Source organism: Mus caroli, unplaced genomic scaffold, assembly GCF_978045245.1.
Source record: "Mus caroli unplaced genomic scaffold, Mus_caroli_1 scaffold_3, whole genome shotgun sequence".
Lineage (NCBI taxonomy): Eukaryota > Metazoa > Chordata > Mammalia > Rodentia > Muridae > Mus > Mus caroli.
Genome location: NW_028227258.1, coordinates 7861874 through 7876825, shown reverse-complemented (window position 1 = coordinate 7876825; position 14952 = coordinate 7861874). Strand labels below are relative to the sequence as shown.

General features: G+C 47.0%; 1 protein-coding gene across 1 annotated transcript in view; it reads right to left on the bottom strand.

The window, feature by feature from the left end:
- Gipc2 (GIPC PDZ domain containing family member 2) overlaps window positions 1-14952 on the bottom strand; it is a 72838-nt gene that overhangs the window by 6652 nt on the left and 51234 nt on the right. The window contains exons 4-5 of the mRNA XM_021158210.3: window positions 6652-6758; window positions 1513-1594 (exon numbers count right to left, since the gene is read on the bottom strand). Of these exons, the coding sequence (XP_021013869.1) occupies window positions 1513-1594; window positions 6652-6758 (189 nt within the window). The remainder of the gene's footprint in view (window positions 1-1512; window positions 1595-6651; window positions 6759-14952) is intronic.

The window sequence follows — 14952 nt, the reverse complement described above, 5'->3', positions numbered from 1 at the left end:
CACCCAGAGCTTAAAGCTGGAGTGGTAGAAACTACATGCTACAGACAGGAATCAGGCAGAGGGGCTCGATTTTGAGCAGCCACCTCTCAGAGCAAGGACACCGAGCCACAGCCCTGTGAGACATGGGGAGCGACACAGTGGACCTCCTGTTCAAGTGTCGATGTATCATGCCTGAGAAATCACTGTCTCCTCAAATCCCCAGTTGTGTCTGGGCTTGCAAGAGCAGGACGCGTTTCCAGTACTTCTTGACTTACCTCTGATGTGAGGCTTCTGCTCCCCTCATCCCACAAGCAGGGACCACACAGCCCAAGCTTCGCTCTGTTGGCTTCTTTGTGCTGAGTCTCCTTTCTTAGGCCCCCTTTTGTTCAGCTCTCCCATCGCTCCCTTGATGGCTTTTCCCATCCTTCCTCCTCAGAGAAGAGTTTGTTCTTTGTTACCCCAACTCTTCTCATCACACGGAGGCAGCTGCTCAGGCACCGTAGCATCCATACTATCTCTGGAATTACCCATCTAGTGTTCTATTTGTTTTATGTATGAGTATATGTATGTGTGCAGTGCTCACGGGGGCCAGAAGAGGGCGTCAGAGCCCCTGGAACTGAAGCTACAAATGGTTGTGGGCTGCCACGTGAGTGCTGGGAGCTGAACCCAGATTATCTACAGGAGCAGGAAAAGTGACCTTAACTTCCGAGCCAGCTCTCCAGCTCCAGAGCCAGCCATTTTTGAAGACAAGATCCACCTCTGGATGGTTTAGTTATAAAAACGATAAATTTCTCTTATTGCTCATATTTTTCCCACCTTAAATACAGTTGGAATTGGGGTTTTTTGCTTTAGTTTTGTTTTGCAATATTTGCTACCGGTAGGGTAGCAAGCACAAATCTTAGTTAATGAATCGAGACCTTGTCATGTTAATAGTAACATAAAAAAATTACCTAGGAAACACCCAGAAATCCTAGTGCCAAGCCAACTGTTCATGAATTCTGAGTCTTCTCCCCTATTTCAGAAATCCTATTAAATGATGTACAACTGCATAAAGTAATCAATGATCAATGTAAAGGTGGCACCTCAGGTAGGAAAGCTTTCCATACGTATCATTTATTTATATATTTTCATATATATTTTAATGCACAGAACATGGTAAAGGTGACATTATTATTTGCAGTGCCTAGATTAAAATTTTACTAAATTTTTTGTTTGTTTTTTGAGGTAGGGTTTCTATTATGTAGTTATGGCTGTCCTGGAACACATAGTGTCAAACAGGCCCGCCTTGAACTCACAGAGATCTACCCATCTCTGCTTCTCTGAGTGCTGGGATTAAAGGCGTAGACTACCACACCCAGTCTAGATAAAATTTTAAAAGTGGACTTAGCACCAATATCTCACGGCAAGGAACTGGGTAAATCATTACACTTTACTGTTTTTATGTTCTGTTGTACTCCACAAATCCCTTTTATCTTGGAAGTATAACTGGGCATCATTTGTCCACAGCACGGAAGTTGTCGTTAACAGTCTTACCTAAGTCAATATCTCGAATCCCCATGTACAGTTCAAGGAGATCATCAACCTTTCCAATTGCCTTTGCCTTGGCTTCAGAGGGCTGTGAGAAGAGAAAGTCAAGATATTGCATTCACAAAATAAAATCCCTTGGTGGTCGGAGCACACACAGCAGGAAGTAGCTGACCCATTAGCTAATTTTAGTGGACATATCCGGAATATAGCATGACCTTATAGCTAAGTGTAAACCAATACAGTAAATACTTATAGTGTCAGCATTAAATAGTATGGATTTTTTTTTTTAAGAAAAAGAAAGAAAAGGACACCGTTCCTAAGCTCTGAACTACCTCGATAGGACAAAGTTGTAGCATAAGTGATCAGAGAGTCGTTTTAAAGGGCATGACAGGTACACAAGCTGGAAGCCTTCAGAAGGACATGATTTAAGAACTGCGTTTCCAAAGGTGGAGAGGTGTTAGACACACAGGAGACACACCTCGGGTAGCGGACAGTATACACGGGAAGCCCATGAGAATGTGTGAAGTCCGACAGAAGAACATGCTATGGTCACCATAAGAAGTCCACAGGCCTGGAGAATATAGTCTGTGACGCGAACCTAGGGGGCCTGCACCACGAAAAGGTTGGGAATCCTTGGTATTTCTCTCTCTCTCCCCTCCCCCATCCCCATGTGTCAGTGTGACTGTGTATCTGTATGTCTGTGTGTGTTTCAGTGTGTTTGTGTGTCAGTGTCTGTGTATGTCTGTGTGTCATTGTGTCTGTGTGTGTCAGTGTGTGTGTCTGTGTGTCTGTGTACCTGTATGTCTGTGTGTGTGTGTGTGTGTGTGTGTGTGTGTCTCATGTATATGGACATATGCGGCATATCTGTGTGGAGGTCAGAGGCCGACATGAAGTGCTCTCCTCAATTGTTCTCCTTTATAGTTTTCAAGTCAGCATCTCTCCTTGAACCTGGAGCTTACTGATTCAGCTCGCAAGCACAAGGGAGCCTCCAGCCTCCACCTCCCCCTGCTGGGATCATCAGTGTGTGTGAGTGTGTACATGAGGAAGTGCCAGTGCATTGTGTGTGACTGTGTGTATGTGTGAGGAGTGTAGGTCTGTATATTTGTATAAGTGCTTTTTGTGTGCATGTGTGTAATATTTGACTGAATTGTGAGATGGTGTGTATGTGATGTGTGCACATAGAGAGATAGGTGTATGCATGTGTGTGAGTCTATGTGAATTTGTGTGTGCACATGAGTATTCAGAATGTTTGTGTGTAAAGTAAGTGTATGTGAATGTGTGTGAGTGTGTGCATCTGTGTGTTTATAATGTGGACATGTATGTGAGAATGTGTATGAGTGTGTGTGCTCCAACTATCTATCTGTGTGAGTATATGAATATGTATGAGGGGATATGAAGTATGCATGTGTGTACACATGTATACTAGAGGTATATGTATGTCAGTCTGTCTGTGTCAGTGTCATTGTGTGAATGTATGAGGTTTAGTATATGCAAGTGTGTGTGTAGGGTATACATGTAGCTGAATGTGTAAGAGTTCATGTGAAGTATGAGCATGTCTGCAATTGAGTGTACGTCAGTATTTCTGTGTGTACACATGTGTGTGGAGTGTTTAGGTACGGCAAGTATATGGACTGTGTATCTATGTATGGGGGTATGTATATAAGTCTTGTGAGTGTATGGTATCATTTTGTGAATGTGTATTTGAGTATAATTGTACATGTATGGATAGCTGTATAGAATGTATGAGCACTGTGCATATATGTTTTATGTGAATGTGTGAAAGTATATGCATAGAGTACATAAGTTGAACGTGTATATGTCAGTGTATTAGACAGTTTATGTGTGTGTGTTTCTATGTGCATGTGTTAGTGCAAGTGTGTGCACGTGGTTATGTATGTGGGTGAGGGTGTATAAAGTGTATGTGCGTGCACATGTGTGGGAAAGTTTTAACATGAGTGTTAACTTCCTCGTAGGGATTAAGCCAAGGCTTGTACATTGCATATACCCTACTACCGAGTTATACCCCAGCTTCCTCAAAACTTCATTTATAAGGAACTAAAACTTAAGAAAAGCAAATGACAGCAGTGATTGCTCCTGCTTCGATGCAATGGTTTTTAACTATCTGTCAGACTGTGGCTACACCAAGTGTCGTGATTTGAGTGAGAATGGTCCCCATAGCCATGCATACATTTGAATGTTTGGGCTGCACTTGGTGGAACTGTTTGTGAAGGATTAGGAGGTGTGGCCTTGTTGGAAGAGGTGTGTCTCTGGGGGCAGGCTTTGAGATTTTAAAAGCCCCACCATCTCCAGTTAGTGTGTGTGCAACCCCCTCCCCTGACTCTGGATCAGGTGCAATCTCTCAGCTACTTCTATAGTGCCATGCATGCATGCCTGCTGCCATACTCCCCACATGATGGTGGTCATGGGCTCGCCCTCTGAAACTGGAAGCTCAATAAACTCTTTCTTCTATAAAGACACCATACCCTGACCATGGTATATCTTCCCAGCAATAGAACAGTGACTATGACATCAGCTAGCTCTGATATTAACCTTCCTTTCCCCCTGGCCACAGTGTAAGGAGTGGTAACAAGCGGCGGTGCTCCTCAGATACAAATGGCACCAGTGTCTGGACACTGCTTTCTGAAACAGCTCTTGATCCCTTGCCTGTTTCCAGCCACATCCGGTCGGCTTGGGTCCCCACAGAGGTTTCCTATTTCCTGCCCTGCCATTCCCTCTTAAACCCATCCTGCTCTATCAGCGCATCCCCTTGAGCCAAGGAATTCTTCTAAAATACACAACTGACAGTGTTGCTGCCCCCACAGTTACCACAGGTCCTTCCACACCCTCACTCATCTCTTCCCCCAGCCTCCTCGCCACCTAGTGGCACTCGCTGCAGCGGCTCCCTAGGCGCTCAGGCCGGTGCGCCCCCTAGCGGCACTCGCTGCACCGCTTCCCCAGTCTCCCAAGCCGCGTGCACCTTCCCCAAGCCAGTGGCTGTTTCATAATACACCTCCCACTTGCACCTCCCTCCGACTCTGCCGCTTCTAGAGGGAACTGCTGGCTGCTTTCTTGTCTTCCCTTGTCCCTGACAGCCTCTTCATCGTGACACTGTGTGTCCCGAACTGTTCATCAGTTCCTAATGGCTTCTGTCTCCTTCTTAAGGGAGGAAAAGGGCCGTTATTCATCCTTGAATCACTAGTGCCCAGACTGCCAGGCTCAGCAAAGGCAATGAATAAATAAACGAGGCCTGGGAGTGCAGCATCATGGTCAGCTTCCCGCATTTGTGCCAGGTCAGAAGGGAGATTGTTTCAAATCCTGTAAGTTCTTTAAATCCTTCAGAAACTTGATTGCAGGCTATTTATACCAATTTAATATTAGCGTCAGACTAGCTTCTTTTCATTATGAGCTAATTTTAATTGACCTATTTAATTAAACAGACTATGCACATCTGTGGGTTTTTAATGTTTATATTTGAATAGCTTTTTCTCAGCTTCCCAGATAGATCACAGGCTACCCGCCTTTCACTGAAACCTACAAGCACCCTATAGAACAGGGAGCTTAACAGGTACCCATTAATTGCATTAACTTCTGGGAGATGATGTTCATCCCACGGGACATGAAGATGCCCAGCACAGCCTGCCTCTTCTGCTCTCTATGGCAAAGCTGTTCACTCTTCCCCACAGCTTCCAGCAGAGAGCCAAGAGAGCGTTCTCCCAGTGTGGGCTGCAAGCTCCCACCCACTGACTACACATTCCTCCTGCACCGATCCCTGCCTTCCACTGAGGCTTGCTCAGAGATTCGAGGAGCAGTGGCAGTCTCCAGCAGTACACCAGGCAGCGTAATGAGCAAGGGAAAACTTAAAGATGCCCCTGCCCTGCTGTTCCACGCAGGACTCATCACGGCTCACTTTCAAAGGCGTTGGCTCTACTGCGGCTGGCCTCAGCTGCACTCGCCTCTGTGCTGGCTAATTCTGTCAACTTGGTAACATGTAGCTGTAACTGTAGAAACACATCTCTGCGAATCTCTGTAAGGGACGTTCTAGACCAGGTTAACTGACACAGGAAGACCCGGCCCTAGCCGTGGGCAGCACGGGTCCCAGAACAACGAGGAGAAGGTGAGCTGAGCCCAGCGTTCATCTCGCTTTGCATCAGGAGCCTCTGCTCAAGCTCCTGCCACGGAGCTTTCCCAGCGTGATGGACTGAATGCCTAACTCACCATCCTCCTCTAGGTCCCTAGAAGCACACAGCATCCCGAGTGATGCCCACGGCATCCCGAGTGACTCGGGCAGTCCCAAAGACAGCGTTGACCCACTGAGTCTTTAAGTATCTGCTCTATCAAAACAGCCGCTCATGGACCCTGGACACCTGACATCCAGCAAGCATTGGGGACCACTCTGTAAACAGCATCCTAACTAGTCACCTGACTCATCCTGTGTTCTGCAAACCTGGGAATCTGAGGGCGGCAGCATTCACACAGTGAGAGCCTGGGCTCTGCTCTCAGGAGCTGCAAGTCTCAGGGGCCTTCACCTCAGCTACATCTGCACTGCCCTCGCTGCAGTGAGTAGACCAGACCCGCCTCTGCCTCACCCACTCAGATCTCTGCGGGCTACGCCCCAGCTGCTCTCTTCCTTCCCCTCTGTCCCCCCATCCTCTCTTCACCTTCTGGCATTTTCCACTCTGACACTGACCTTTGCGTTGACACAGTCAGTCAATATGTGAAACCCTTGCTTTTCTCAACCTCAAATAAATCCATAATTAATTCATTAATGCTGAAAACGCTTGAGCTCCTACGACACGGTGGGGGCGGGGGGGGAGGAGAACGGGGGGGGGGAGAGGCGGGGCGGAGTTAGAGTCTGGTATATCACAGAGCTGGACCCACAAGGTTTTGGTAGCAGAAGAATGTAGAGCATGAGGGAAAAATGCAGGAGCGGGGAGTCCCACTGACCACAGCCTCTCTTCCCAAGCTCTGGCGTATTTTCCTCTTACTGTTACTACAGTGGTTTTCAAGTCGCATGAGGCGGAAATGCACTCAAAGCATGCGTTTTGCGCCCGAGTGCATTTTACACGTTATGACTATGTTAGCTTTATCACCAGCTCTAATAAATGCGCAGACCTGTACATTTCCGGACAGAATGGGATAACATACCAGCTCTTCTACTGTAGCGGGGCCTTTCGATCTCAGACGGAGGGTCCCTCTTGAAGTACCAATTTTTTCTGTTGATGTCTTTCCGGCTTTCGACCGTGGTCCTATTTCTGTAAAAACACATGAGTAGAAAAGGCGTGAGCTCAGAAAGGCTTCCAACAGGCGCTGTGAAAAACTGGTAATTTCCTCTAGGAAACAAGACACAATTATGGCAGATTTGATAAGGGGTGTGCCTCCTTACTGAGTTACCAAAAACACACGCAGCCCACCTGGCTTCCATTATTCCCATATGTCTGAGGGCTGTTGGATGTACCAGAAGAAAGCATCCAGGTGAGAGGGGCTGGAAGCTTTACAAATGAAACAAAAGGAGTTGGTTTTATTTTCAGAGCAAAGAGGTGTGAGTGGCCCAGAAAGCAGCCAGGAAGTCCCATGGGACTTCCTCTCTGTCTGAAGGAAGCTGGGGAAGAGAGAAGGCCGATGAAGGAAGCTAGGGAAGAGAGGAGACTGATGAAGGAAGCTGGGGAAGAGAGAAAGCTGATGAAGAAAGCTGGGGAAGAGAGAAGGCTGATGAAGGAAGCTGGGGAAGAGAGAAGGCTGATGAAGGGAAGCACTGTAACTTGATGCTTTGCAGACAGAATTCCACCTACCACACAGACTGTCCTGTGAGGCCTGCTGTTATCAACCCCATCTTACAAATAAGGAAATTAAAGCCAGTGCAGCTGGAATTCAAAACCAGGCATAGTGGCTCATGACTAATGTCAGCACTTGAAAGGCTGAGGCAGGGAGATTGCTAAACTCATATCACATGATTCCCAAACTCTTCACTCCTTACTGAACAACACAGCAGCCCCACAGGGACCAGAAGCTGGAAGAATGGCTTCAAAGGAGATCCTAAAGAGTGAGGTCCAGAATTAAAATAAGCTGGGGCACTTCCAAAGAAGGAAGTCCCACAGTCTCCAGGGAGCATCCAAGAGAAGCCACTGCTGTCCTGGGCTCGCTTTGCCTACACTTTACCTTGGTTTTTCTTTTGCAATGCAGCAAGTGTGGTTTTCCAAGGCATTAATCCTAAGCAGCAACACAACCCAGGGAGAGGGGAGGGCGGGTAACTGGAAGGGGTGTGCCCCATCTAGACCTCTCAAATAACACATGCCCTGTGGGAACAAAGGCCCTGCTTAGCCAGACTCACTCACTGTTGGCAAAGAAACTGGATACTCAGAGGTTTATGTGAATTTCCTGATTTTTTTTTTTCAATTTAAGCCATTAAGCCCAATCCTTTAAAAATAGCACACTGACAAAAATAAAAAGAAATCAGGATCTAAATAAGTACAGGCTACCAACCCATAACCTCTGCAAATGTGTCCAAGTCCCTTTGGCTGCTTTCCCTCTGCAGCTGCAGCTTAGGGCAGGGTAGCAGGGGCTCGACCACCCAGAAAGCAGCTGAGCCTGCAGTCAGTCAGTGAGGACCTGCAGAACGCGCTGCTGAATTCGAGCAGCAGAGAGGTCTGTGCAGACGTCAGAGGTGCACGCAGGTGTGCTCTTGATGAGAACCCTAGACCGGTGTGCATCTTCTGCCAAGTTCTGTTTTCTCTCTGGGTATCTGGGTCAGTGTGACTAAGAATCTCACACATTCCTTTTAACCCAAATTTAGGGTCAGAATCTCCAAAATCCAAGTTCTCCTCTGAAAGTTACCATAGGATGAATAGACAGCCTACCCGAGAAGGAAGGATGCCATAAATGGTGTTGAGATGGTGCCCAGATGCTGGTCAGTGACTGAGCATCTTTCCAGAACAGTGAGGCTGCACAAACTCAGCTCACAGCACCAGCCTTGCCAGTTACTACACGTCCCTGGGGAAGAGAGGACTCTCAGCTGCTCAGAGCACAGTTCCAAAAACAGTGTCCAGTGAGAAAGAATAGGTCAGTCTGTCATCGGCACTGGCCAGCAGTGGGAGTGTTCCCAGCCCAAGGTCACAATCGTAAAGCAGGGAAGTCAGGCTTAGCTGGATGGTACCAGCAAGTGAACAACACACACACAAGTGCACATGCCACACTCAAGTTTGCCATGTCTCAACCGAGCTGGGAAACACACAGCACACACATGCCCACATCATTCCACTTCATTCTGCCACAAACAGCACACAGCACACACACCAGCACCACGGCAGTGTCTCCCTGCCATCTACCCAGCATTCTTTGTTTCTAAAACAAAATTTCCTACAGAGCAGACAGTGAACTGCTCAATCAATACACGTGTGTCTTATTCTAGTATTACATACATGTGTCTAATCGAGTGTATATTAGCATGTGCTTCAACCAGTGTTGCTTAAAGGCTCGTGAACACAATCTACTCCTAGAAAATGAACCAGTTCCCCAGTCATTGAACAAATAGTAGGCACCTCATGTTTACAAAGCGAAGGACCCTAGTGCTAGAGTGTGTAGCTTCTAAAAGGCATGTTCAGCCCTCTGTGAAATCAGCCCACCTCTACAGAGGATATCTGTGAAGGGTGGCTTGTCAACTTGATAACATCTCAGTGAGAGACTGTGTAGAGCAGATTGGCCCCCGTAGACATGTTAACGGACCGGAGAAGACCCAGCCGGAAAGCGTGGGGCACCAGTCCCTGAGTTCGAGTCCTGGGTTATGTAAGTGTGAGAACCTGAGCTGGGTGGTAAGCATGTCCACATTGCGTGTAGATGAGAAATGAATTCATTTCCTGTCTCCATCACTGCCCTGCTATGATAGACTGTAGCCATGAACTGTGAGCTAAAATAAATGCATTCTCCACTTTCCGCCAGGATATTTTATCACAGCAACAGAAATGAAGCTAGGACAAGTTTCCACAACACTTCTCTCCACAACAGCAGAGTCTAGAAGGGAAATTACGGGCTTGAGAGATGGTGCAGCGGTTAAGAGCACTGACTGCTCTTCCAGAGGTCCTGAGTTCAATTCCCAGCAACCACATGGAGGCTCACAATTGTCTGTGACGCCTATGTAAGCAGTCTGCCCATATACGCCCCACAGACCGCCGCTGCAGGATCGGCACTTCCCCAACCAGAGCAGAGAGTTCACGCTGACCGTCTCTATCACCCAGAGTCCGTGCCAACACTTGGGCTCATGGCCTGCGTCCATCACTCATTCTTGGTACCCTAGCTGCTTAGGGCCTGCGCCCATCACTGAGTGTCACGAAGAGTCACTGCCCAAAAATCTCCTTATTGGTAGCATTTGTTTTTATGACAGCCAGCTTCTTCTCAGAGCATGTCACTTCCAAACCCACCACTTGATGGCACTAAAGCAGAAGTTAAGCTTTGCTTTCTGACAGCCTCCAGCCTGGCGTCACCCAGCCTGGCTTTTTCCAAGATTTGAGGAGGTTTCAGGGACAGGTCAACTTGTTCCTACATGAAAACAGGCGGGATGATCTGGCTCTCTCATCGCGAGGCTGGTGAAGGAGAAGACAGGTTTAATGTCTGGGGAATGTTTAAAAGATTCTGAACGTTGATAGTCTGGCCGAACTTGGAGTATAGCCTACCTCTGCATGTCTGGGCAGGCAAACCCAGGCCCTAAATCCATCAGTTCACAGAAATGGGTAGACACAGGGCTTCTCTGGGGATGAGTTAGGAGAGGACATGGTTCAGACTGTAGATTTGTAACCAACCCCAACCTGTAAAGTCACTACACTCACACGTAAGGATTCTCCTCTCTCATTGGATACCTGCCCGCCTGCCACCATCACTGAGAACATAGAACACCCCAGCTTAGGGAGGCTGGCTGCCTCTGCAGTGAACTGAGTGTCACCGAGAGACAGCTGTGTTTCTCCCAAACCTTCTCCCTAGCTGTGATATCTGTCACTCTAATTATATGATTTAATTTTAAAGAACACGAGCTGATGACACGGGGAGCTATAATTACCAAAAAAATTAGGTTGAGTGCTTCAGAGCAACTTCGTAAGAGTTGAAGAAAAAAAGAAAAAAGAAAAAAAAAAAAACACGAAGGCATGTGGGTGGCCCTAGGAGATTGAAAAAAGTATTACAGCCATGGTCATTTCACAAACCAGGCTCTTCTTTTTAATAAAAGAACTCACTTGTGTTCCTTAATGTTGTGATTATAAAAGAAAGAAGTCCAGTTAGGTGAGGTGGTGGTTACATTCAGGAGCCAGAGGCAGGAAGATCTGAGTTCAAGGCCAACCCTGGCTACATGAGACCTGAAGGAAGGAATGAAGCAAGCTGGGGAGGGGAGATTTCACACACTCTGGTTTGTGTGGTCTACCCAAAGAAAAGGCCTTTTAGGAGCTAAAGGACAAAGATGCTTGCCGTGTGAGCCTGGTAACCTGAGTCCCATCCACAGGATCAAAACAAACTCATCCTCTGCCCTCCATAAATGTGCCTTGCATACAACACACACACTAATAATGACTAATGATGAACAAAAATAAATAATAATGATGATAATGATGATGAATAAAAGCCCTCTAGGTCAAGAATAGTAAAATAATGTACATTTTTACGTTTCAAATTAAAGTGCAGCATTCATACAGACGTGAATTGCTTTAGTGACTGTCAGCTGGCATTTTTAGCAAGCCTACGAACTCAATCTTAGCTGTCTGGTAGGAAGAAAAGCGTTTGTCTCCAGTCCCTCTCCAAAGCCAGGATGTGAATTCCAGGGAAATCAGTGTAGACAAAACTGATTCGAAAGCCTGTTCTCAGGACAAGCATTAGCAATGTGGTTTGGCTCCTCAGTAGCAAGAGGAAGTGGCACTCTCTCGGTTCTTCATGCCGTGAAGGACTTAGCCTGGAGTATGATGCCACACTTGAGGGCAGGGGCAAAGAACAGGATCTCAGCAAACGGTGGGCACAAAGGGATTGAACTCTACCTGAGCGGTCAAGAGAGTCCAGGGAGTGAGGCATAGCTCAGAGCTGTGCCTGGCACACCTGAGGCCCTGGGATCCACCTAGAACTTCTGTTTAAGTTTCAGAAGTCAGGAAGAAAGGCAGAACAAAATCTAACGAGCACACAAGAGACCATAGGGAAGGGCTACATCCCAGGTTGCTGGAAACCATTTATAAAGAAATTGAAAGAGGAAAAAAAAATCAGTATTTTAGTAACATAGAAAAAAAAAGAAATTAATCTCTTACAGTTCAAAACTGATGTAATTTTTAAAATATATTTCTCATTAAATTTCAGCTGAATGTATGGGCTCATTTCATTTTTCTAACTCCTTAAAAATATGATCTGGCCCTTTAACCATAATTTTTTCTTTTTCCTTTTCTTTCTCTTTTCTTCTTACTTACCAGCTCAGGGTGAGCTGCTGGAATTCATTATATAACACAGGCCTGCTTCAAACTCCAATGATCTTCCTGCCTCGGCCTCTTGAGTACTGTGATTACAGACATGAGCCACCAAGCCCAACTGCCCTGACCTTTTGGGACATCTATGGGGACTTTCCACTGAGATCTGACGGCCCCCATGGTACACTTGGTTTTCACACAACGTCATAGCTCACAGCCACGTTCTAATGGCCGTGGCTAATGGTTTACCCTGTGGGGCAAGCGCCCTTTGGTCAATGTGCACCGTGGCCCACAGGCAGTGATTAAAAGCATGGACTGTAGACTCTCAACTAAGCCAGCATCCTCAGAGCTTGCAGCTACAGCTTGAGGAGTAAAATCCTTATTTGTAAGCAGAATGTTGTCTACAGGGCCGAGCAGGCTCCCACAGAGCAAATGCACGGAGGACTCTGGGCTGGGCAGCCTACGCCTACTAGCAGACTGCTGTGGCTGCCCAGTGGTTTGAGAGAGGGTGAAGGGTGACTGGGAGTGGGAAGGAAGGAGGAAGGCAGAAAGGGAGGGAGAGAAGGAGGTGGGGAGGGAGGGAGGGAGGCTCTTCACTCCCTCCAGAACAAAGCCATTCACATTCTTTCTGAAAATGGGAAACATGCGAAGGTCCTTCTTCTTAAGTTCAAAAAGTTCACTCCACAAACATCAGAAGCACAAGCCTCTCTCCCTCTGTCTCTGTCTCTTTGTCTTCATTAGCATATATTTTTACCCCTCTCAAATAAAGCCATATAATGGCTCCCTTCAATTCAGAGTAGCAGTAGATAAGCCTAATAGGGTTCCACTCAGATTCCCCAAAACAGAGAGATGCAGGCAAAGCCTTCACAGATGCTCCACACTGGAGATCCCTCCGAGGCTCTCCCATTGGCGGAGGCCTTAACGAGGAAGAAGAGTGCTCTGGAGAGCCAGGGTGATGGATGTAATCCCAGAACTCTGGCCTCTGCCCCCTCCATCCCAGAAAGGGAAACACAGCCCTCCTCTAACCTGCTGAGCATCCCTGTGGCCTCCATCTTGAGTGGGACAGCAGAGAAAGGTGGAAGAGACAGAGCTTCCTGGCAGAACGTTGCAACAGACTCCAAGCTGCAAATCCAGGGATGCTTGCCGTCCCTGGGTTCCCAGAACAGACAGAGTCTCAGGGACTGACAAATACAAACCAGGTTCACTAGGAGCAGACCCCACCACCAGTTTATTCCACAGGAGGAGAACGGTTTTACACAGCATTGAAACCAACTGGTGTCATTTTATGGAACTGCTGTGTTAACTCTACAATCTTGCGATTATTTTTAATTATACACATACACACACATACACATGCATTATGTGTGTGGGGGGGGGGGGGTCAGTGCACATGAGAGCAGGTGATTTCCAAGGCCAGAATAGGGCATTGTGTCCCCTGGAACTGGAGTAACAGACAGTTGTGAGCTGCCATGTGGATGCTGGGAATTGAACCAGGATCCTCTGGAAGAGCAGCAAGTGCTCTACTGCTGAGCTATCTCTCCAGTCCCGGAATCCATGTTCTTAACACCGTAATCTGCAGCTATTAGAGGCCCAACAGGGCTCCCGTGCTTCCTGTTCATGGGTCAGAATCTTCCTTTAAAAGTGGTGTCTATCAGCAAAATCTTGCTAGTATATGCAATGGTGTCAGCATTTCGAAGCTGATTATGGGATGGATCCCTGAAAGGACCCAGATATAGCTGTCTCTTGTGAGACAATGCCAGGGCCTAGCAAACACAGAAGTGGATGCTCAGTCAGCTATTGGATGGATCACAGGACCCCCAATGGAGCAGCTAGAGAAAGTACCCAAGGAGCTAAAGGGATCTGCAATCCTATAGGCGGAACAACAATATGAACTAACCAGTACCCCAGAGCTCCTGTCTCTAGCTGCATATGTATCAAAAGATGGCCTAGTAGGCCATCACTGGAAAGAGGCCCATTGGACTTGCAAACTTTATATGTCCCAGTACAGGGGAACACCAGGGCCAAAAAGTGGGAGTGGGTGGGTAGGGGAGTGGGGGCGGGTATATTGGGGACTTTTTGGATAGCATTGGAAATGTAAATGAGGAAAATACCTAATAAAAAATATTAAAAAAATTTTAAAAAGTGGTGTCTAAGCAGACACCCAGCCACCAGGGGTAAAGACAACGAGATGACCACAGCCAATGGCAGAGAGAACAGAGCAGAGCAGAGGAGAAACCGGTCCAGCCCATGAGTTCTGCAAAGTCAAAGACTTCAGAAGCAAGGAGAGGGCAGTTTCACAGTCCCGCCCAGCTGGGTGACTCTGCGCTTTCTCTCTCTGGCCTGCCTGGGATGATTCATCTAAAACTTCCCTCCAACTACTGTGAGCCCTGAGCTGCTCGGGGATACTTGGCAGCAGATCAAAGGGCTGGGCATGAAGGGCGTTCCCTTGGGCCAAGGCTCTAAACTGGGAGTTAGCAATTATGTCTGATGAATTCATGAGTGTTATGCACATACCGTGCTTGTAGCTTTTTTCTTTAACTAGTTGACAACTTTTTGGTTATTGGTTTTATTTATTTATTCATTCATTGTTTGTTTGTTTGTTTGGAGACATGGTCCCACGTAGCCCAGACTGGCCTTGAACTTAATTTGTAGGCAAAGGTGATCTTGAATTCCTGATCCTCCTACATTCAGCTCCCACACAATGAGATTACAGGCTGAAGATTCTTAAAGTCCTGGTTTATGTGGTACTGGGGACCAAACCTAAGACTCCGGACATTCTAGGCAAAAACTCTACACCCCAGCCGCACTTCTCTCTCTCTCTCTCTCTCTCTCTCTCTCTCTCTCTCTCTCTCTCGGGATGGGCATTGTACTCACTACAAAGACCAGTCAAATATCAAACTCAGAGATTTGCCTGCCTCTACCTCCTGAGCACTGTGGTTCAAGTGCTTGCAACACCATACCTGGCAAATTTTTGTTTTCAATAAGGGTTTGCAGCTTGCTTAGAAAGAGCCCCTATGTTGATAACCAG